The sequence below is a fragment of the Perca fluviatilis genome, chromosome 20, assembly GCF_010015445.1.
Source record: "Perca fluviatilis chromosome 20, GENO_Pfluv_1.0, whole genome shotgun sequence".
Lineage (NCBI taxonomy): Eukaryota > Metazoa > Chordata > Actinopteri > Perciformes > Percidae > Perca > Perca fluviatilis.
In genome coordinates this window covers 25,114,881-25,139,469 of record NC_053131.1, presented here as the reverse complement: position 1 = coordinate 25,139,469, position 24,589 = coordinate 25,114,881, and the positions used below count along the sequence as shown (strand labels likewise).

Below are 24,589 nucleotides of genomic sequence, written 5' to 3'. Positions count from 1 at the left end.
TACATCTCTATGACAGAAAGATGTGTAGAAGGTCAAACACCCACCTGACATCAATTGAAATTTTTTTTTATAATAGTTCAGCATGGTGTTGATGAGTTACTATTTAAATTACCTTGGCTTGAATTTGGAGGGATGGAGATCCGTTGCTGTATTTGTTGTGAAGAGGAAGATGATAAAGAGGAGGATGAGGTGGTATTTGCAGCAGTGGATCGGGGCCAGCCCAGCGTACCAGGGGCAGAACGGGGCAGGGAGCTGGTAGCATTGTGATGGCCTGCCGCCTGGTGGGTGGCGCTGGGGTAGGTACCATAACCAGAGGGAAGCTGGTGGGAGGACGAGACATTGAAATAAGGAGAGAATTTGAAAAAGATTTTTCTAAAGCCTGATTGCATAACCTTATTTTGAAATGGTAATTTGGAAGAAGACATTTTGCACTGGTCTACAATGTGGTAGCGAGGGCAATAATAATATATAATAATACATTTTATTTATGGGCGCCTTTCTTGATAGACAAGGACACCTTACATGTAGTAACACAACAAATAGTAAAAGAAACAGATGCACAACAAAGACTACACAGAATTACAAAGCAATTACTTTTGCATTGCCAGACCTTCCTCGACAGCGCTGCGGAGGAGGGTCTGGCTAGTCCACACAGCATTCCCCGGATGGGAGAAAAACATGCTATTATTTGGTAATAAAAAAGTGAGAATGACTAATTTAATGATAATGTTTACTATTATCTCCCCATGTCCAGTGTAGAAGTAGTACATTACCTGTTCCGGACTGTTGGTCCTCCAATCTGACACACTCTTACTGATGCTAGGCCACGACGCTTCATTAGCTAAACAGAGAGAGAGAGAATGAGTGTTGAGAAAAGGACAAAGGTTAAAACAAGTAGGGCAATTAAGGAGAGGAAGAGGCAAAGACAAACAAGAAAGAAGGGAAGTACCATTTATGTTAAAAAAGGTTAAAGTAGGTGAAAGGTGAGAGAGAGTGAGAGAGTAGGAGGCACGTTGATATGAAGGTAAGTTCATATGTTACACTGAGAGGAAGTTGGAATGGATGTGCATGTTAAATAGTAGCCTAAATGTTTTACACTAGCTTCCATTTACAGTATGTCACAAAAAAAACCAAAAAACCCCCCCCCAAAGGTTTTTTTTTTTTAAAAAAAATTTTTGCAAATGAAAAAAAAAAATATATAAGCGTTTTCTTTGCCGCATTCAGGCTGAACAGGCAGTCACAGAATCACTCAACTCATGTTAGGTCCGATTCCGATTTAAATAAAATGTTATCAGACTTGTAGGCTATAAGTTGGTGTGATTAAATCAAACATAAAGAAATTGGCCCTGATTCTCTTAAATCAACATAATTTTCTTGTTTAAAAAGATGATTACATATTTGCCAACCAATATTTTCAAACATGTTCCGAGGGTGAAATCCGTTGCCTGCCTGTTAACATTAAAGGTAAAAAATAATAATAAAGTAAGTGAATTGTAAAGTATTTATCTTGAATAACTACTCAACCCTACCTTACATGATTTTGAATTATTCATGAATAAATAAGGGCTCCCCCTCCCTACAAAAGCCAATTTAACCACTGTGTGTGTCAGTCAATCGTAGCGGTCTATGTCTGTAATCTGTTTGTGTCTATGTTTGACCTGGGCTGGCACATGTTCATGTTAAAAAGCGGGTGGGTGCCCGAGCACTGCGGTCACGCGCAAAGTGTCCCGGTTTTAGTTTTGGGAAATCTGGTCACCCTACATTATCTAGTCACATAACAATTATGCAATATTTGGAACAGACTCCAAGTCATTGAGTTCTTTTTATTTTGACCTGACAAGTCTGGCTTTCAATTGCTTTGCCTCAACATTGCACAACAAATACTGTAATGCAACAAGACAACAGCTAAATTGCTTAACAACTACTCTACATGTCTAAATTAGTGATTACAGTGCACTCTCTGCTGCAAACATGTGTTTAGCATCCTGTAAATAGTACAGCAATGCGACAGTAGAAGTATCTCTAAACATGAGCTTTGTTGCAAAATGTATGGGTAGTGTAGTTGTTGTCATTGTCTCATAATAAAAAAGACAAACAAACATTCACAGTAACTGGAAATTGTGATATAACAATTACTTTTGGGTGCTGTTCTGCTATTTTTACCAGAAGAGTTGTTAACGTGAGAAATAAGCATTTCAAAACTCCAAATAACAGAAAGCTGCTGTCTTGAATGTTTAAATCGGACTTGGCTGACTGTGCTAACATGCTAAGCTCCTACAAAATGAAGGCTGCCAGCTAGTCTGTCTCCACAGAGGTGGTGTTACATAACTCATTGGCACAGTTCAATAGGTCACTGTACTAGTCAGTCACTAAATCTTGATCCACTGTTACCTATTAACTAGTGACAATCCTGGAGGTCAGTGGCCTAGCTAACAATTTCACAGCAGTTTAACCACACTAAACTTTCATATAGACTAAAGACTAGCTGAACGGAAATAGCCTTGTAAATCTTAGCTTGCAGCTGGTTAGTTTTAATAAAGAATAAATAATAATATCAACGTACCAAGTCAGAGTACTAGCAGGCTCTGAAGCTTTTGGCAGCAGGCATGCTAAATATGTCTGTGTGAGCATGCTTATAAAAATATTTTACAGCCATGCTAGCAACTCTGTGAGCTTTGAGATAAATGCTAACGTCAGCATGCTAACATGCTCCACTCACAATGTTAACATGGTGATGTTTGGCATGTAATGTTTAAAATGTTCGACAACTAAGGTCAGCGCGTTGCATGCTAACATTTGCTAATTAGCACTGAAAACAAAGTACAGCTGAGGCTTGATGGGAATGTCATTCATTTAGAAGGTATTTGGTCATAAAAAGAATTGTAAGAATTACAATTTTGACCTGATGATGGCGCTAGAAAGATCAGCGAATCACCAAAGTCATTAAAAAAGATATTTCCAAAGTGGTGGGCTGAACAAACGACTGCCGGACAGACATTGCCGTCCTTAGAGGCACGCCGCTAGCCTGGCTAATTTCTTTTTGAAAAAGTCCATTTTGGGAAGTTAAAATTCCACTACTCCATACATGTCACAGTTGGCTAAAATTCAGCTTCAACTGTCAAAGTATCATTTTTAGCTGTTATCTAAACATTTGGCTTAGCTCTCTGTGGCACAGCCACGTCATAGTTTTGGCACATACAAGAAGACTAATACTGATTAACTATTGAACCTGGGAGTCCTGCAGTCAGTGAGCTGTGCTGAGCAGCCTGTTGACTGCGTGAGTAACCTGCTGACCTCAGGAAGAAAACGGTCACGGCAGGAAACAAACAGACAGCTCTGTGTGAGGTGGAAACTTGGCCATCTGCCTGAGAGCCCATATTCAAAACAGTCACTCAGTGTTGTAGAGGAAAGACAGTACAGTTTACGGCACTTGCACCATCACAGAACGCCCTGATTCAAAAATACAAAGGGTTCAGGTTCAGATTAAGGGTTTTAAAGAGCCTATCAAACTCATCACTACTCTTCAGGTAGCATCTAATGTGAGTTTTTGAACGCCAATCTCTGTATTCTCGAACTGAGGTATGATGATTGGTGATAATTAGTGGCAATATGAATATATAATATAGTCCAAAGAACACAAACTCAATAGTGAGACTCTCAATTATAATACGAAAAAAAAATGAAACATATGAATGCATGATGTATAATGTGGAATCTGATCAACATGTCGCATTGCATTTAGTGAGAACAGTTTGAGTAAGAATAAAAGATATATACCACTCTCGAGTAGGTACTGCCAGCAGCTGGTCTGGTTTGTTTAGCTTAGCTTAGCATAAGGACTGGCAGGAGGGGGAAAGAGCAACATTGGCTCTGTCCAAAGGTAACAAAATGCTCCTATTAGCACCACCTTAAGCTTACTAATTAACAAGACAAGACTCCGGGAAGTTGCATACAGACATGAGAGTTGTATCGATCTTCTCATCTAACTTTCAGCAAGAAGGCAAAGAGGTATATTTCCCAAAATATACTGTTCCTACAAAATCCATCAATATTTAAAGATGAATCAATACTACATTTAATACCTTGTACTGTAATTAATCAAGCCACATACATCATATCACAGCTAGGCAACACTGACTGTACCAAATGTGATTTCTCATAAAGGACACGCTCTGTTTCTCTCTAAAACAGAAGCATCAGGATTTTTGAAGCCTTAGCTATTGGTCATCAACTAAACCTCCTAATAGGACATTAAAAAAAGAGAGATTTTTAATTCAGTGGAATATGAATCCATTCCTCACATTCCTAAATAAAGGATTCACTTGCATTCTAATGCTAATGGGAATGCATGGAATTCCTTGCTGTGATTTTTGTTTGCTCTAAAAACACTGTAGACAACTAATGCTTATACTATATCAGCATTCATTGAGTATAATAGATAGCGCCTACATTTGTTAGAGAGTCTTAATCTCTCTGATGACAGCAACAACAGCTGCCATGACCCGCAACGTCCTCTTACCTAAAATCTCTCCTTATCTGACTCACACAGACACACTCACACACTCACAACACACGCATGCACGCACGCACGCACACACACACAGAACACAGACTGTATTTAGCTACATGCGTACCTCAGGCTTCCTTTCATTCATTTGTTGTGTCATTTGTTAGACTGGGTGACATGGTTTACAAGTACGTGTTTTCCACATTACGTAAGCTGGGACAATAAATAGAGCTGTGGCATTTGCTTTGGCATTCAAGAGCACAATGGGAGTTGTATCGGTGGTAGTTCAAGACACTTCACTTATGCCCAGTAGTTTAAGTAAGTGAGTAGAAATGCTATGCTAATTCCAGCCTTGGTGTACTGACATATTTACTAAAAGCAAGTGTCTGGCTGGCATACTGCAGAATGAGAGTGACCTGAAACAACATGTGGTCAGTGGTTAATGAGGCAAGGCAATTCTAGCTATGTGGAATGGATGTTGACATTAATAAGTTAAGCTAGTGTGATTATTAACTACGTGCCATGTTAAAGGAATAGATCCACATTTTGAGAAATACACTTATGACTAATTTCCACTGCGTGGTTCGGCTCGACTCGACTCACTTTTGGTACCAGGTCCTTTTCTTTATTTCGTTTTCCACTGCAGATAGTACCCCCTCAGCGGAGTCTCAGCTAATTGCTAGATCAGCTTCTCAGCTGATTGCCATAGTGACACCATGTGTAACTGCTGTGACCTTAACGCGACGCTCCCTGAATACTTTCATTGGAAACCAAACAGAGGAATGTCTGCACCTAGTCAATTGTACAGCTTAGGAAAAAATCTGGCAATCCGTTCTCCAGTGTTTTAACTGTGCCTTCTAGTATCAGCTTCAAGGTGGTACCAAAAAAGTACCAGCTTCTGTCCACAACCTTTGTTAATGGAAAACCAAAAAAGAGCAAGTCGAGTTGAGTAGATCCGTGCCATGCAGCGGAGTTGCAGCATTATTTGCTTTCTTGCCGAGAGTAGTTGAGAGAGAAGATTGATACCAATCTCATGCCTGAACGGTAAATATGAAGCTTCAGCCATGTGATGTCAGCTTAGCTTAGCATAACGACTGATAACAGCTACAATTTACCTGAAGGAATAATAGAATATGAGTCTCAGTCCAGACTGTGGTTTGCCCCCAGTTTATTTTGTTATGCCCCGCTTCCTAACCCTTAGCAGCTGCTGGCTATCAGATGTCTTGTCTGCGTCCTCATACACACGACCCTTACATTTTGAGGTCATTTTCTGTAGCTGATTCAATTATGTTCTCCTAACCATCTGTTCTGTATATAGTTAGACAAAAACACTTCACAGCATTCTTGGTTTGAATGCACCCTTCGATTCTTCAGCCCAGGGCTCAAACCAAGAACATATCTGCCTTGGGATTAAGGCTCAATAAAACATGTGTTAGAATCAGGCAGGAAATAGTATAAACAGACCCACTACTACACCTTAAGGTGCAGTTAAAGGAGTGAGGAAGCAGGTGCTGCTAATCTATCACCAATGGAGCTTGTGGTGAGTAAGTTTCTCTAGCGCCTTCTAGGGACTCACTGTTGTTACTGTCGCCCCCCTGAGGTGACCGAGGTCCCTCCCACGTCTCAGTGGGCTCTGACAGGACGATGTCTAAATCTGACACTTTCCATTGGCTAGGAGGCTTCCTGATGCCACTCCTGTCCTCCTCTGCATGGCCACCACGAAAAGACCGTAACAAAACCAACGAGGACAGTAACAAGCACCGAAACAACATCAACACGAACGTGAACATCATCACGATGACATCATGATAGTGTCACAAAACAGGGACAGGAACAGTCACAACAGCAAGCACCACCACAACATCAACAAGTGACAAAACGATGATCACATAATCACCAGTAACAGTAACACATCACATTTAAGGTAACAACAACAACAACAGATAAGGGAAGTGGAAAAGAAGGAGCCAACAGACAGGAAAAAGAAATAGACAGCAAGTTAGAGCCCAGACAGAGATATAAGATAAGACATATAAGAAACTCTGAGGTGAAACAGTCTTGTGCAGTGCCTTAAAATATCAAAAAAAGGAAGGAAAAAATGGTAATTTTACCAACCTGAGAGGGAGCGGATGTGGCTCAGCGGGGTGGGTTTGGGCGGGGGGTCAACTGGCAGGGGGTACACCGCCTCCTGTCTCCCCTCTGCTGGAACCTGGATGTAAGGGCAGACAGCCGCTACTCGCCCTGAAACTCCACCTCCTGGGTGGGAAGAGGTCTGAGGCGAGGACAGGCCTGCTCCATTCATACGACTCAACTGAAAGGGTGTAAAGATAGACAAACAGAATTAGAACTACATTAACGTTACACCAACTGTCAAGAAAAATATTTAGAAAAAAAAGCTAATAAGGTGCGCTTTCATTAGCTGATGACTTGTGAAGGAAAGACTTTAGTAAAGTTGTGTACTTCTGCTCTCTTCTTATGCAGTCGTTCTCTCAGGTCTCCGATGCGTTGATCCATCACCGTCACCTGGGTGTTCCTCTTGTTCAGCAGCTCCTTGCTTTGAGCCAACTTGCTGCTCTGCTCCAGGTTATGACGGTTACGAGCCTGAAACGCACAGCATTAATGTAATAATAATAATGTATACTTTATTAATCCCGCAAGGGGAAATTACTATGTTTTCACCCTGTTGTTATTACACACATTACACACAGGCCTGAATTACACACACATGCTCAGTACCTATACATGCACTAATGGAAAGATGTCAGAGTGAGGGGGATGCCCATGGAGAGGCGCCCCGAGCAGCTGGGGGATCAGGGGCCTTGCCCAAGAGCACATCGGCAGTGCCCAGGAGGCGAACTGGCACCTCTCCAGCTACCAGTCCACCACCATACTTTGGTCCGTAAGGGGACTTGAACCAGCGACCCTCGGGTTCCCAACCCAACTCCCTACTGACTGAACTGAAATGCTGAAAGAAGGAGACAATCACAATGGTATAATTTACCTGCAGTTCCTGGTAGAGTTTCCTCAGTTCCAGGGCTGCAGGACCAGACAGGGGTGATCCTTTCTGGCCAGTGGGTGCCCCCTGAGACCCAGTGTGTGCCACCTGAGCTGGTGCAACAGGGTGTAGCTGAAGGCGTCCTCTCCTCAAATCCTCCAGCTGCTGGGTCAACTGGTAAAAACCATTCAGAGAGAGCTTAACAATTCACCCGACTCAAGCTGAGTTGTGCTTGGTGTTGACTGGTATAATAAAAACAAAACACCTCGGTGACAAACAACTGTCCGGGTTTACCTGGTCGACTCTGACCACCGCAGACTGCAGTTCTGCCTGCTTCTCCTGGAACAGGCTGCTGACATGGTCAATCTCTGCAGCTGGACACCAGGACAACACAAATTAGACTGAAATATTTAAAGTAAAAAGCCATTCTCTTTGCTTACTAATTAAGGCTATTTCTTAGCCTAGAAATCTAGACGCACCCTAGCGGCAGCAAATTAAATTTGCAGCCAGGGTCAGTCTAGCAACTCTCCGTTGGCTTGCGAGCTGGAAAAACCAAACTCTAGCCGGGCCAATCTCACAGTGTATAGAGTCGGTGGGCGGGCTTAACATAATGATGGCAGAGTTGCGACAGTTCCGCGTGAATTCCCTGCTACTTGAAAACAAAGAAGATGACAGCTGCTGCTGGCGAACAGCGGTCTTTCGAATCGGCTTTGGCCGCACTCTGGAAGACTTGGGAGTTAAGCTTTGATCCAACATCTTGATGTGGGTCTGGCTTGTCAGGCTAGCTATTTCTAATTTGTCTCTATGTTTGCATGCATCTACAGCAACATGTAAGAGCCAAAAATATGTGGTCTATATCACCTATTGCAATTTATTAGCTTCTGACTCCTATTACTTTTGGAAAGGACACGGTGACCATGGCATTTAGGTTCAAATGGTCACCTTCAAACTGAGTGTATTTTTAGCCACAGTTTTGCACATACTATTCACTATTATACGATTAATATTAATCATAAACTGCAGCGTCTGTAATCCACAGTGATAATCTCTGCATTGGGTTTCGGCTTACAGAGGTTTCCGTTGATCAGTTTGCTGTAGTCGACCTGTCCTCTCATGGCTCGGATCTTCTTCAGCTTGGCTTCCTGAGTCTCCACTCGCTCCTTCAGCCGCTGCAGCTTCTCAGCTTCAGACTAAACAAGAGAGAAGAAGAAGAAGAAGAAGAAGAAGAAGAAGAAGAAGAAGAAGAAAGAAGAAGAAGAAGAAGAAGAAACGACTGTTTAAATATCCATTTGCATTTTCATCATTTCAATCAGCTCTTGAAAAGTTGCCAAAATAAATACTTGTGTTTGCATAACTTGAATAAACAGGCTACATTTTACAGGCTACAAGTTATACCTTGCTATACCCAACTTATAAACATTCATTTTAGGTTATTGTGGGGGCTTTGACTAATAAACCTTGGTGGAAAAAAGGTGGCAACCACCCTACAGTTTATATGTCACATAAAGGGTTTTAACATAAAAAATATGTTCTGGTGATCTTATATAATATTTTTTTTAAAGACTGATAAAAGACAGACAGGCAGACATATGGACCCCACCTGCGTCTGTCCCTGGTTAGATCTGCCTCCTTGGTGAAGATACCTCAGTCTCTGCTCCTGGAAGAAAAAGGTAAGGACATATACAATTTTGAGATTTTTGTTCATTTTCAGTTGCACAGACTCTGTGATGGCACAAACATGACCACAGGCCATGGTTCTACTTCTTCTCTCATCCTTCAAGGCGAACAGTGTATTTTCTCAATCAACTAGAGCGATGGGGTCCGACATGTACACAAACAGTTTCTGTTTAAGTTTGAACCATTTAGATTATTTCACATGAGAAATTTCAGTATTGGTGTTTTTTTTTGTCTTAGTTTCAAATATATATATATATATAAATATATATGGAGCTCAGTGTAAATTATTGCAGGAAGACTTCTAACTTAATCACATTTCTCTCTCTTCTAAACTGAACAGCTGTTAGAGGCGTTCACTTTTATTTTAACCAATCAGAAGCGGCCTTGAATTTTACGAGCCAATAACAGCATGATATCCCTGTTTTAAACCTGTCTCTCTCTGCTGCTCAGTTGTCATTTTAGGCTAAGAGCACAAGCCTCCTCCTCCCCTTGCTCCTCCGGTCTTCCTCATGTACGGCTCCTGGTTCATCCTCCGGCAAGACTGCCGTCGGCTCCTCGGTTCGGTCTTCGGGTTCCTCACACCACCATCAGTGTCTAGACTCCATCGGGGGATCAGCTTCTGGTTTTCTAACCCCCTAATTATATATCAATTCATAATGATGGAGTCTAACCTCCAAAGACTGTACATGTCATATCACGTATTCCTACAATAAATCCTTGCATATCTGCAACGAAGTCTCTCCTGATTGAAATATATAACTATATATATATATATATATATATATATATATATATATATATATATACTTACTTTTTGAAATGTCAGTTTGTCATTTAGAATTTCTTTGTACTGACTAATAGAGATGCTGTCAGAAAAGAAAGAATAGAAATATTGCTGTTGCTGTTATCACACTGATAATGGCATTATATTCTCATCAATGAAGCGATATGTGATACAAATACCATTTACTGGTTTGCAAGAAAGATATGCTGCAAGACTAATAAAAGTCCCTGTATTTGAAACTTAGTTTGCAGTTAGAAAAGTTAGCAATTAGAGCCCATGTACAGACTGATTCATTAATAGTTCCCTCACTTTCGTTAATTTACGGTACTTAATTTGTTGCGCCATAGATCAGGACAATATACCTCTTGTCACAGCACATATTTTTAGCAGGGTAAATGAATCACTTATTTCTCCATGAGACATTTAACACCATGCTGAAGCAGTGACATCCAGGGGTCCTTGTCAGAGACACAGTAATGACGGAAAAGCTCCAAGATGGCACAAGCTATTTTGTTAATATTGGCACCTTGACTTACATATATGACACTAAAAATGTCATGACTTTGTACTGGCAGCATGATGCATTACTCTGCCACCCTTTCCCCACGTCATGCAAAATTGAAAAGACATAATATTTAATAATATATTGATTTGTGTGTATTTTGGATGCCTATACACACATTATAAAGCACATAGCCTACAGAGGAGGAACAGACAGACAGAAAGAAGAAGAGGGAGGCCTGTGTGATGCTGACTGAGGCAGTTTGTACCGCTCTCTGTATTGTGCTGGCACGTAGTACAGCTGACCTGTGTGTCTCTCTCAACACACACGCACGCACGCAAGCACACACGCACACACACACACTCAGAGGAAGAGGAAGAGGGAAATGGAATGTTGACAAGAAGCCTCTTATCATTCACTGGAAACACACGCACACATACATTCCCAATGGTTCCCACATACTCAAGTAACCGATTACATAACAGTAGCTTGTTTCATTAGACAGTGCAGAAGTAAAAGTGCATGCAGTAAGTGCCAGTACAGTAGCTGGGTTTTGGACTTTTTTCTTCCCAGAAGTCGTCAAACAATTATATAAATGTTACAAGGATAAAAACAGCCTCTTCGTGGCAGCTGGAAGACCTTTCCATTAAGTAAGAAAAGGAAATACTTAAACACTTACACACTGGAAGGAAACACTTAATAGCTGTCATTTAGAAGGGAAATTGCTGCTTTTAAAAATGCTGAATATCAGCATAATGTTGCCAATAAATTTAAAAAAATGAAAATATCCAAGTCCACTTTAGACTAAGGAGACACTTCATCAAATTAATGGAGAGACTCTAACAAATTAAAAGATTTTAACTTTTTTTTTGGATCGCCCTTCTGTGTCTTTCCTTTGAGTACAATTCTGCTTCAACTTCCCAGCAGCTCCCTGATGACCTCATTTCCTGTCAACTCAAAGGTCACTTCCTAGTGTGGGAATGGCCACAATCTGTGTCTCACACACACACACACACACACACACACACAACACACACACACACACACACACACACACACACACACACACACACACACACACCAATGTTGTCACACACAAAATGGTTTTCTATTGGCTCAAAAAAATGAGTTGTTCTTTCCTGGCAGTCCTTAAACCCTGACCTGGATCACATGTCCTGTTTCCAAGGAAGATGTATGGGTCTTGATCACACACACACACACACACACACACACACACACACACACACACACACACACACACACACACACACACAAATTCCTCCAAGGCCGTAGCTCCTGGGGCCTCAAAGCCAACCTTTTTCAGACAGACTCTAATGTAGATAACCTTACACTAACTGACAGGCAATCCTTCCAACTGCTCTGTGTGTGTGTGTGTGTGTGTGTGTGTGTGTGTGTGTGTGTGTGTGTGTGTGCGCACAATTTACCTTGGCGACCAACATCTGTTGCTGAGCCTCTATTTGTTGCTGTTGTCTAGTGGCCATTTCCTGGAGCTCAGAGAGGGTCAGCTCCACACGGGGAACCTTCACACACAAGCACACACACACACACACACACACACACACACACACACACACAAAAAGTCACATATATTAATACAGTATGTCCATAGAAAAAGCTTGTGTTTGCCCCTGTGTATCACTGCTTCCATCCATTACACATTACTGAGTTTAGGACTGTTACTGACAAGATTGAAACCCAAACTGTGACAGAAGATAAATGCTATAGTACAGCGTACAGCTGCACACACATATCACCTCACACTTTAGGTCATAGGTCACCATCAGTGTGCTACAGAAATGTTATTAGGCTAGCAGCTGGTGGCCTTGGCAGAGTGACAGAATTATAGTTTTGGTTCGGGGGTAAATCGGCGGAATCCTATCTACTCTGGTCATTAAAGGGGTGTGACACAGACATCAACATCAGCACGAAAAAAAAATGTAATGACACTGATCATTTGTCCTGTATTTGGGTTAAAGTGTTTTATCAAACCAGGCACACACTAGAAGACTTTGTTATAGCTGTGTTTGTAGATTTCCTTAAGAACAAACATTTCTATGATTATACTTGTACTGTGTGTGTGTGTGTGTGTGTGTGTGTGTGTTGGGGAGGGAGAAATGCCTTTAGCAGACAACAGCAGAAGGTTTCTGCCCATTCACATCCTGCTATTGTGTATGTTCAAACAGACACACACACAACACACACACACACACACACACACACACACACACATACACACACACACACACACACACACACACACACACACACACACACACACACACACACACATACTGCACTTGGTCTGACTCTGTTGCATTCATTCTCAGTATACAGTGAAAAATGAATTACTCTCCTAGTCAATAAATATTTAAAAGCTGCTAAATGGTATTTGTCCAATGGAAAACATGTTTGAGCTACTTTCTAGACCTGCGACTACATAATTACAACAACACATGATGTATCAAATAAAGCTATAATGTAGAGTAGAATACAATACAATATTGGAATATCAAGTCTTGCCTTACAAAGCAGATCTTTGACCATCAGCAAAAAATGTGCAAATGACGCAGTATGATGTCAGTATATTAGTATAGCTTATTGCATGATGTATTAATTCATTACATTCCAAGCGTACTTAAACATACCAGCCAGCACTGTGAAAATAAAGTTTCTAAATGGCCTCAAACATGCGCACAGTTTAATTTGGGTCTAAAACTAGAGTAACAGTGATAAATGAATGGCATCTAGAGTATAAGTATCTGCCATTTTATGAGTCATTATGAGACTCATGATTATAGTTGTTATGCATATATGAAGGTCATACAGAATAAAATGGTTGTTAAGATATTGTCATTGTCTTACTGTACATTTCATAATATTCTCTAGCTTTAACCGTTATAACTATTTAATAATAATAATAATAATAATAATAATAATATGAGGATAAACATGTAAACGTAAATGAGGATGAGATACTGTAACAATAGGAACAGAATTCAAAATACTGTAGTCCAACACAATATCACCACAAAGTACAGTATCAATACACATAAACAACTAAAGTAGAAGTCTCAATAAACACATTTCAAGGTAGAATGAATAGCAGGCCTGTTGTAGTCCATTGCATCACATCATACAGATGTTTTTTGTTTTACAGTTAGTGTATCTTCTTTACATGACTTGATCAGTGTAAAAAAAAAAATGGGGTAAACTGACCCTTAAAACACAACTTGAGCAAACTGTTGATAAACTTGATTAGTTACTTTAACTGCCTGAACTGAGCATTGCTCTAAAACTTCAGTTTAAAATGGAAGCTGCAGATATTTATAGAAGCCTATTATTGAGATTAAGGGGTCTAGACCTTGAACAACAGTATGTGGACTTTATTCGAAACATAATTTCTGCCAGAAATGGGAGAGAAATGGTCTAAAAGGGATTGGAGGCTTCAGTCAATTTTGTTAAATGTTCAAAAAAGTCTTCACATATCTTAGTGGACGCTTTAATGTCATGACTCAGGGAGGAGCTGATGAAGAACTCCATTACCCTGAACTGAGCCCTGAGGGTTATGGCAATTCTTAGATATGACATCAGTGAGACAAATCAAACCCACTGGCCATTTATGACTCAGGGAGTGGAATCTCAAACTCTGGCAGCATTAGCGCTATGCTAAATATCAGTATCAGTGATTAGTGACACTGATAGCCACAATGTGCTATAGACAGCATCACGGCCTCCATGCTGACTTACTTCATTCTTAAAAACATAATGCTGACACAGAGTATTCCAACATAATGCAGACTACATTGTGTTTTAGACAATGGCATTATGCACATTACACTGGTTTTTCCAGTCAGTGGTGCCACATGTCATTAGCTAACTGCTGACTTGTAGGATTCTGCAGATTCTCACTTTCATGTGTATTATGAGACTGCAGATACTAAGTGATCTCCTGCCAATGCACTCTGGTATCACCAGAGAGACCAGGCAGTGCTGGTACATCACTGTTATCACGTCATCTTTGTAAGCAGTGATGCAGTGGTTACTAGATAGAGAAAACTACGTTACATTTTCCTTGAACATCTATCATCGTATGAATGTAACTGTATAGAAGCAAATAAAGGTCAAAATAATTAACATTTACTGAACATCTAAATATGTAATTGTGAAAAATTAACCACTACTGAATACTTAATGTTGAAATTCTAACTGCATAGCATTGAAATATTTTACTTTGAAAAGCAACAAAGTGTGTTTATGTGGTTTAAATTCCCCCCTAAAAAATTTCTGGTATGGTAATTTGAAGTTTTGCAATTTCAAAACCTTTCAAATTCAGTTGGAAATGTAAGTGTCTGGGTTTCATAGCCACTTATCTGAACTAGGGATGTTCCTAACGACTAATTCCCCTGACGTGTAACGCAAAGTTAAAACTTAGACTAGTTGACTAGGCTAAAAGTAAGAAAACACGTAAACAAGTAAACAGTCAAAATTGAGCACAATTTAATCTATAAGGTAATTGTCAGAATACATATTGCATATATATCATAAGAGCTATATGAAATCATTCACATTTTTCAATAACCAAATAGTATTTTAAATGGCACTGAAATCAATATGTCCCCGGTGTCTGCACCGGCCGCACAGTTAGGAATGTGCCTCATGAACCCCGTATGCAGTGCAATACTTGATAAAATGCCAGCAGGCACTGTGGTCTATGATGAGTCATGGTTTGGCATCGCTTATACCATTAGTATCTTGGCGTTCCCGCTTCGTGGATTTATAGCACGGTACAGTAGGTCAATAGCTTTAATCTGTAGCATGCATGCTAGCTAGCTAGTAAACAAGTTTCAGTGTGCTGCTGGCCAATCCAGTGGAACAGGAGAGAACCAGACTGACTGCTGAACCCATGGTCACCTAAAAATAATAATTTTAATACGTCTAACCAACTAGTATTTCTGGTGTCAAGTAGCGAGAGTAGCAACGTTTAATCACTAATCTGAACTTGTCCTGGTAGGATAGATGTCCAACCGTTCCTCGGTAGCCCAGATGTTTTTTACTTGACCTGAATTTTTAGATCCAAAAATAAACTTGAATATAGTTAATAATATTGGACACATTTTCCTATTTGAATTTGCAAAGCAAAAAAACACGTTCGAAATGAGGTTTTTGAAGTTGCACCACTTGAAATTATCCACTAAAAATATTAGACAGGGAATGTTAAACCACCTAAATTAGAAAGATGGTTTTCAAAATGAAGCATTTCAAAGCTATGAAGTACTGAGTAGTGACTAAATTTCACATCTAGGAATTCAGATGCTTGCAAGATTAAAATCCTTATGGCCTTGTTTGCTTCCATATACTTGCATAAGATGTAATAAAAAGGTGAGTTTTTAAACTACATTTTACAGGTAGACTGAAAAATCTTTGCCATTAATAACCTAGAAGCTCTAAGCTAACATTCTAAAGATACTGTATCTGGATGCAATATGCAACACTATTTGCATTGTAAACTCCCTCGACAACACCCACGATTTTAAAGCCTTAGTCTGCAAGATTGTCATCGGTTGGACTAAAGCTCACTTGTCAGTCAAAACAGTGTGGTCAGTAGTGTGACATTAGTGTCCAGGGATTTTCTGTCGACGAAGTTTATATCGTCTATAGGCACTGCTATGTCCTAATCTTTCTTATGATGACATGCATCCCACAGCTGCAGAAAAGTTAGCAATTTGCCTGACACTTAACAAAGGTGTCATGCATTCTGCTGCTCACGCTGTCAACACACGGTACGACACCCTGCAGACTGCGCTGCTGCGAGCGCCCCGGCTGACATTAACATGCAGTTTCTATCAGCTTCCAGCCGTCCTGTATTTACCTGCAGGCTGTCCCATGTGATCCTGCAGGAGCGGACTTTAATTTTGCTGCATTGTCCTTCAACAGTAAATTCCTGCACCAAATCCACCTCATTCCACTCCATCCTCACAGCCTGTCAGAGAATCAGCGGCCCTTTATGGTTTCAGATGGAAAAATGTTGCCAGAGACTTTACAGAGAGAAGCTTAGAGGGGGTAGGGGGGAACGAGAGCGATCCTTATCACAACTTTCCCTCTCGTCCGCCCGGTGATGTGCTGTGATTTACGACACTCTCTCCCCTCTCTCTCTCCCTCTTGCTCAGCCAAACGCTCCCTCCACCCCCCGCCCCCCCCTCTCTCTTTCTCTCTCTCTCTCTCATACAAACTCTCTCCAGCATTGGTTGTTGTGTTCTCCTATGACGTGTAAAGCCCACTAATGTGACACTGCATTCAATTACTACAGTAAACAAACATGAAAACCTATAAACCGGTACAAAAAGAGAGGTCATCACCGCATCCTTTTCTTATACCTCCCTGTTTTTCTCTATCCTTCCATCTTTCAACACCTCCTCCTCTTCTTACACCTCTCAGCATGTCTCTGTTTCTGTAACACCACTCCTTCTTCCACACCTTCTCCATCCTTCTTAATCCTTGTATATTTCTATCTGCATCCCTTCATCTCTCTTTCTCTTTATGCCATCCATCTGCAGCTGGCTTTTTGCTGCAGCAGCAGCGACATCCCCTTCTCTCTCTCTCTCTCTCTCTCTCTCTCTCTCTCTCTCACCCCTCACACCTCCCTCTTTCTTTCTCCCACTTTCTCTCAGAAGGGAAATCACTGCACCACAGCCTGATGGGGCACAAGCTGCTCTCAATAAACCTCTGCCTCCTGCTCCAGATGTGTGTTATGAGGAAGATGATGATGATGATGATGAAGATGATGCTGGCAGATTAACAGCCGTGGCAGGGTGCCGCCGGATGCGTCCAGCGACACACGTGGGCACTCGACATGTACAGTATGTGCACACACACAGACACACACTAGAATAACAGCTGACTCCTTCTGCGTCATGTTGTCCTCCACTTTTTCTCTCTGTCTCGCTCTCTGCGACACACTCACAGACACAGTGACATGTGACTTAACTGCTGCGCCACACATTTTCTTTTTCACTCTGTGAAACAGACATACATCTGTCTTTCAGTCAGATAAACGCACACGCACACACAGACACACGCATGCACGCGCGCGCACACACACACACACACACACGCACACGCGCGCGCGCACACACACGCGCACACACACACACACACAGACACACACACACACACACACACACACACACACACAAACACAGTAATGAAAGCAGACTGGAATTTTTGCCAGTGCTGCTGTTCTGGGTGCAGGGCAGGCATCTGTGGGTGTGAGGGGGCTTTGTGTGTGTTGGTTGCAAACATAACATGTAGGCCTATTAAAAGTGATTTATTATGTTTTAAGAATCAAATATAACATATTATAGTAGTAGTGATAGTACTGAAATTGGATGACATTTGCATTATTATTCAATACATTTTCAAGGCTGAGATGAATAGGTTTTTATAACTGTCTTAAGAGGGTTGGCAGCTCTTTAAAGGGAAAGTCACATTTATTTTGATGAGGTATGACTTTGCACATTGCATTTTCACAATTAGAATGTATGCATGCAGGGCTCCAGACTTTTTCTTACTAGGAGCACTGTAGGCCCTAACTGAAAATTGTAGGGGCAGAGGCAGAAAATTTAGGGGCGCACACCTTAAATCGACCTGCAACGCAATTTTTCACATTTCCCTTTTACTGATAAATGCTTTAGTTCACAGTCACATTTTAATTGAATGGTGCTTCACCAATGCACATCCAGAAAAGGAAGCGTTACCGCAGCTGGTGGCAAATGTCGGAGCAAATAGTTGCATTGGTGTAAAAATGTAACGAACTAACGATATTGAGTACTACTCAATATATATAATACTGACGAGGGCTACCAACCTGTCCCCGCTGATTTGAGATGGTAAAGAAAATGGGGGAGGATGGCTAACGGTAGGGTAAGGCTAACTCCTTATCATTTATCATTTTCCTCGCCAATTTACGGTCTATAGCAAACAAAATGGATGAACTTCAGCTGCGGATCACCACTCATAAATGGATTTTAAAAATAAAATTCCCCCCCCTTTTTATGATGAATGAAAGGCTTGATCCGAAGAAGTAGGTCATCGAATCAAATTGAAGCATTGACGTCAATGTTGCTGCCAGTTCTGCGGTTGTTTACTTTTTTCTTCTTCTTCTAGTCCGTAGAAAGAGCAAAGTCGGTAGCCTTTCCTCATTAGCGCCACCTCTGTTTAGGAGAAGACTGCAACTAGTGTCGCGACCACCAGCGTAGGGTATACATAGTTACGGCGATTCCGTGACGTCACATTTGCACGCGCCAGCTGGGCTGCGGCTACTGTATTAGACCCTTTAGTGTGAAGCTTTACTCAGGATAAACACAAAGTCATACGCAGGACAACATGTGAACTTTGGTTTAAGAGGTCCTTTTTAGTGCTTTGATTATTATATAATTGCGCAACCGACCTGTAAGAAGTGATGTGCTGACAAGCAGTCCTTCAGAACGATGACATTGTAATTCACTGGTCTTTGCGGCAGTTTCACATATGTTGCCATCACGGTAATAATCTGAAGCACATGGGGATATTTGACCTTCTCAGTGTGTGAGTATTACGTTTCCCAACAGTGTATGTTCTCTGAGTTATGCACATATATATACTAGGAACACAAACACAGACACGTTGTTCTGATCACACGTCCCTCCAGTAATGAAACCCAACCCCTTTTCTCATCGGCTGTACGCCTCCAGTAAAAATATTCCTCTTAATCTACAATAACAGCCTTCAGACATTCCTGCAGCCCCGGCCGAACCAAAGTGGAAATCTCTGTAACCAGAACCACTCCGGTGACTGACGTTCACACAGCAGGGTGGCCTGCTGGTTACAGAGATCATCATGTAACTGAAAGGTCACATCTTGGAACCCTAACACTGACAGCTTGTCCATCAAAAGTATTGTGTCCTGAGCAAAGCAGTGAAGACCCTCAGCCGAATTTAGGAACAAAAACAGGAAGACCTGCTGGATTTAGGGAATACTCGCTTAAAGTATCTCAAGTTCTGTTGCAACACAATATCGCCCAGATCTCATCCAAACGAGAACTACAACTACAGCATGCGTTAAATGTTCTGGATTTATGAATAATATGAATGAAATTTATAGTTGTCAAACTAGTATCACATCATCAGCAGAGTGAACTTTTGTCACAACTAGAGTTAAGTCTGCCGACGTCCCTGAACCCAGACTATCAAAGGCATTTCTAGTGATGACAGTGAAAATATTCATCTTAATCTACATCAACACAACCCCTGACATGCGTGTTTTGTCAAGAGCACACAAAAACACATACGAAGACACAGCTGACTTCTTAATATATCCCTCAGCAGTGCTCTCACACACAGCTGGATGGGGTAGAGACTTGATTGAGTGTGTGCGTGCATGTGTTAACTTAAAATGCGTAATAGTCTCCGTGGTCATTCTGTGGTTGTTGTTTTTTTTTGCTGGCGTGGCTAAACAAAAGGGAAAGTATTACTTTTCTGAGTAAAAGAATGACATCAACACAGTCTGGTGTACCGTTTAAAGACAGTAGGGATGAATGGCTTATCCTGAATTTCCTTTAAGTCCTTTAAGTAATATTAAAAATACATTTTGCTGCAATGAGTAATGACATTAGTGATGAGATGAGTGATTAATAACAAATCAACACACTAAAAACACTCAAATCTTACACTGTCACAACATGTTTACATCATGTCTGTGGGAAGAAACGGCATCTGGTGTGTGTGTGTGTGTGTGTGTGTGTGTGTGTGTGTGTGTGTGTGTGCGCGTGTGTGTGTGTGTGTCCGTGCCACGAGCGTGCGAGCGAGCAAGAGTAAGTGGGAGCTTTTGGATATGATTATATTGAGCCAAGAGTCACACCCTGACTAAGAGCCATGCATCCACATCCCTAAGAAACACACACACACAGACATACAAAATAACACTGTCAAGTCCAACACACAAATGGCCAAAAGAAGCCACACCTTGCCTGCACTTAGCGTCAAGTTTAAACCACACTGACCTAAACACACTGTGCTCTGACTGTGACACCAACACACACATAGAAACACACAGCCAGCAGTCGCGCCCTGACACATAACTGACACCCAGTGTGTGTGTGTGTGTGTGTGTGTGTGTGTGTGTGTGTGTGTGGTTTGGATCGTGAACAACTTCAGACAAGTCAGAGAACAACTTTCACAAACTTAAATCGAAAAGAAATTAAAGTACACTCACACACACAACACACATTTTCTCCTATTTCCAATTTTTCTAGTGTTCTATTATGTATGACAAGCTGATGTGAGAAGAAGGCAAAAGAGTGTAAAGCACACTTTGTTGAACTCACCCCCACGCTCCTGTCCTCCTGTCTCAAACTCTTTGTTTTTGCTTTGAACCAAATGTTTAAAGGTAGAGGACGAAGAAAGACAGACACCTCAAGACGGCTTGTGTGTGAAGGAGTGCGCGTGGTGAGAGGAAGAGGAGAGGGAGGAGGAGGAGCTGTTTGGCTAGCTAACAATCCTCTTAGACTGGTTATGTCATGGGACCAAGCTAATCCTACCTTCACTGACTGACCGACACACACACACACACACACGCATGCACGCACACACACACACTAACCAGCACACTGACCAACCCAGATACGCACACACAAACATGGTTGGTGACTGGCTAACCGAGGCCTAGCCAACATGTACAAAGCAGTCTAGTCTGGGGTTAAATACAATAGCTAACATGGTTAAAAATAGCTTTTAGTAATAAATAAAGAGCTGCTAGCATGAAGTCAGCTGCTCTTTTTACTATATGACTCATTATTTTGTAGAGAAGATAACAGGGTAAAGCAAGCTAGCAAAACAAAATATGGTTAGCTAACAGTGATTAGTCAGACTAGTGACAAAAGGCTAATTCCCATTTTTATCTCTTTTCTTTTCTGTCTGTAAATACATATATAGGGTAATTATACTGTATGTATCGTGTGTGTGTGTGTGTGTGTGTGTGTGTGTGTGTTGACATGGTTCTTACTGGTAGAGAGCTATAATCATCACTGTCACTAATCTGTGGGCTAATCCGCTAGACTACACTACACACAGAGACAAATACATACCCACGTGCACATGCATTGTACTATAGCTATGTGCATAGGCACACGCATCAGTACATGTGTTCAATGTTCAATTTGCATTCCCTACATTAAATGTGCCTAGTTTAAGATTTGAAGTCTGCCAAATATCACAAAAGGAAGCTTACAATTATATTACTGTAAAGGAATAGTTAGATTTTTTGGGGAATAGGGAAAGAACTAGCCTGGCTCTGTCCAAATAACCACCTCTAAAGCTCACCAGTCTGTGTGTGTGTGTGTGTGTGTGTGTGTGTGTGTGTGTGTATCAGTGGTGGAATGTACATTTACTCAAGTACTGTAGGCCTACCGGTACTTAAGTAAAAATTTCAGGTACTTGTACTTTACTTGAGTCTTTTCTTTTCATGCCACTACTTCTACTTCTACTCCACTACATTTTTGAGAGAAATATTGTACTTTTTTTCTCCAATACATTAATCTGACAGCTTAAATTACTAGTTATGTTACAAATTAAGATTTTTGCGCACAAAACACACCGAAGCTTTCACCGATATTATCATGTGTTGTAGTGAACAGATCTTACACAATGCACAATAGATCCTGGCTGTTGAGATTGAGCATATTAGAGATGCATAACACAGCCTGTCCTCCTGCACCCTTAGCCCAGCCAAGTGCAGCTCCAGTGTGTGTGTGTGTGTGTGTGTGTGTGCATACTTGCATGTGTTTATGTGTGTGTGCGTGCATGCATGTGTTTGTGTGTGTGTCTCCACCCACCCTGTCATTAGCACTCTCTGTTGCTTCTGTGGTCCAGCTCTGCTCCAAAGGCTGCAGACTTCCTGCATAAATGAACAATGTAAAGAAATGTAAGCATGAAATATTGAAAAAAGGAACCAAGGAAAGGGTGAGTTGAGCCTTGTGGCCTGGTAGATTGGTAAACATGTGATACACAGTGTGAGAGAGAGAGAGAGAGAGAGCGAAAGAGAGAGAGAGAGAGAGAGCCTTGACCTTTATTAAGCATTCAATCCCGTCTGAATTACCTCAAAGATGAATGGACAGGCAACATCGGCATTAGTGTGAAAAAGGTTTTCCATTACACTGCATTTAAATCATAAATTCTCTATTTTCATCAAAATACCTTTTACAATTCGTCATATTGTATGTGCATATTTTGATATTTATATATTGATTTGTCTCAGTATTCTACAATGTACTCTGGCGTTTATTTTTCCTTGTTAGAACTGTCCTTATTTATATTCAGCCTTTCTTATTCCTATTAAGGATGCAGAGGATGTTGTTGGCAACTTGCCTGCGATAACAGCACTAAAACACAGAGGACAAGGTGTTGCAATAAGACTGACTCTGCGCAGGAAATATATTTATGGCTATATGTCTCCAAAACATCTGAAAGAAACTTTAAAAGTAATGCGATTGGATAAATATAAAACACATTACATTACAGTATTTCTGTCAGGTCCATTAAAGTCAAGAACAACACAGACAATAAAAATGCTTTAGGAAATTTTATTGAATATTTAATTAAATTTGGCGGTACGTCTCTGTTCAAACGAGTCCCCTGACCTTTCATGAGCACCATGAAAGGGCAGTGAATCAGGGGACAGCAGCAGCATTAGGGGACGCTCACACAGTTTATGACTGGGAGAGCTAACTATTGCCCCATATGAACTAGGGGTGCACGATTCAGAAAATTTAACTTTTAACTTTTATCTATTTTTAGGCTCAAGATTCGATTCAAAATCGATTCTCGATTAAAAAAACGATTCACAGTCTGTAAATGTAGTTACTTTTCCCATGTGATTGCAGTAGACATAAAAATAAAAATTTTGAATTGGTAGAGCTTGACTCGCAATTCAAATAGATTTTTTTGCACACCCCTAATATGAACAGAGCAGCAACGATGACATAGAAGCAAATGCCACGTTATACACGACACGGGTGAGCAGGGGAGGAGGTGGGTAGCATAGATGCGAGCAGCAAGCAGTTAGGAGCAAACTAAAGCAGCTTTAAATAGGGGCGCCCTGTTTGAGTGTAGCCATTTAGCAGCGAGGGGAGTGACCAGATCAGCTTTTGCAGATCAGCTGATGCAGCTCAGCTGATGCAACTGTGTTGTTGGCCAATAGCGGTTAAAAGCGTCTTGACTACTTGGCCTGCCAGAACTGACGCTGACGCTCAATGAGTGGAAAAAAGTGGAATCTCCTCCATCTTATCTTTACCTAGCTCCAGCTCTCTCTCTGTGTATAATCTATATATTTGTTTTAATTCTACTAAAACCAGAGAGGGTCAATCTGGGCTAATCCCAGCCAGCTCCAAGTTTCACCTCCAGTCAATAGAGCAGTCAATGCAGTACTTCACATGCAATTGAGCTGATGAATTAGTATCTTACAATCAATTTAGAACAGTATTTGCATTCAATTAAGCAGTTATTTAATTACAGAAGATATCACAATCGGACAGTTATAATAGTATGTTAATAATTTAAGAGTAATTTATGGAAACAGTGAGATCACCGTTAATTGTGGTGGCCCGGGACTCACTTTTGTTCCATCACAATATGAACATTACACTGTCTATTACAGGGCTGAGTATTTAGTGATGTAGGGGAGCAGGGGAAGCTTCTAAGAGGGAGATGGTGTCCTTGTGTGGTAGGTGCAAACTCGCCACAGGCACCTTGAATAAGCCACAGAGGGCAGATGATGTCAAATTATCCCGGGAGAAGGCAGCAGCACATTAGGGTAATGTGTTGCTCTGGTCCTTGGAGAGCAATTGGCTACTTTAAGAAGTTGTTTTATGATAAAAGGTGAAAAGCCAAACACAAGTGGGCAGCAAACTGCAGGGACATTCAAGCTGCCACGTGATGATGGCAATTAGGGCTGCACGATACGATGAAAATATGGGATATGCGATAACGTTGTTGAATATCGCGATAACGATTTTACTTGTGCTAAATAAACAGATAGTAAAGTGTACTAATTTCTGCATTTCTGCTGCTCTTA

General features: G+C 41.0%; 1 protein-coding gene across 4 annotated transcripts in view; it reads right to left on the bottom strand.

The window, feature by feature from the left end:
* LOC120549173 (apoptosis-stimulating of p53 protein 1-like) overlaps positions 1-24,589 on the bottom strand; it is a 51,963-nt gene that overhangs the window by 9,659 nt on the left and 17,715 nt on the right. For 2 of the 4 annotated variants that reach the window (XM_039785856.1, XM_039785855.1), the window contains exons 4-14: positions 22,353-22,414; positions 11,911-12,006; positions 9,103-9,159; positions 8,572-8,692; positions 7,797-7,876; positions 7,509-7,676; positions 6,968-7,108; positions 6,623-6,818; positions 6,084-6,212; positions 774-841; positions 113-320 (exon numbers count right to left, since the gene is read on the bottom strand). In XM_039785856.1, coding sequence (XP_039641790.1) covers positions 113-320; positions 774-841; positions 6,084-6,212; positions 6,623-6,818; positions 6,968-7,108; positions 7,509-7,676; positions 7,797-7,876; positions 8,572-8,692; positions 9,103-9,159; positions 11,911-12,006; positions 22,353-22,414 — 1,326 coding nt within the window. Of the gene's footprint in view, positions 1-112; positions 321-773; positions 842-6,083; positions 6,213-6,622; positions 6,819-6,967; positions 7,109-7,508; positions 7,677-7,796; positions 7,877-8,571; positions 8,693-9,102; positions 9,160-11,910; positions 12,007-16,355; positions 16,620-22,352; positions 22,415-24,589 lie in introns of those variants that run through there. The other 2 variants (XM_039785858.1, XM_039785857.1) reach the window with 2 other exon arrangements.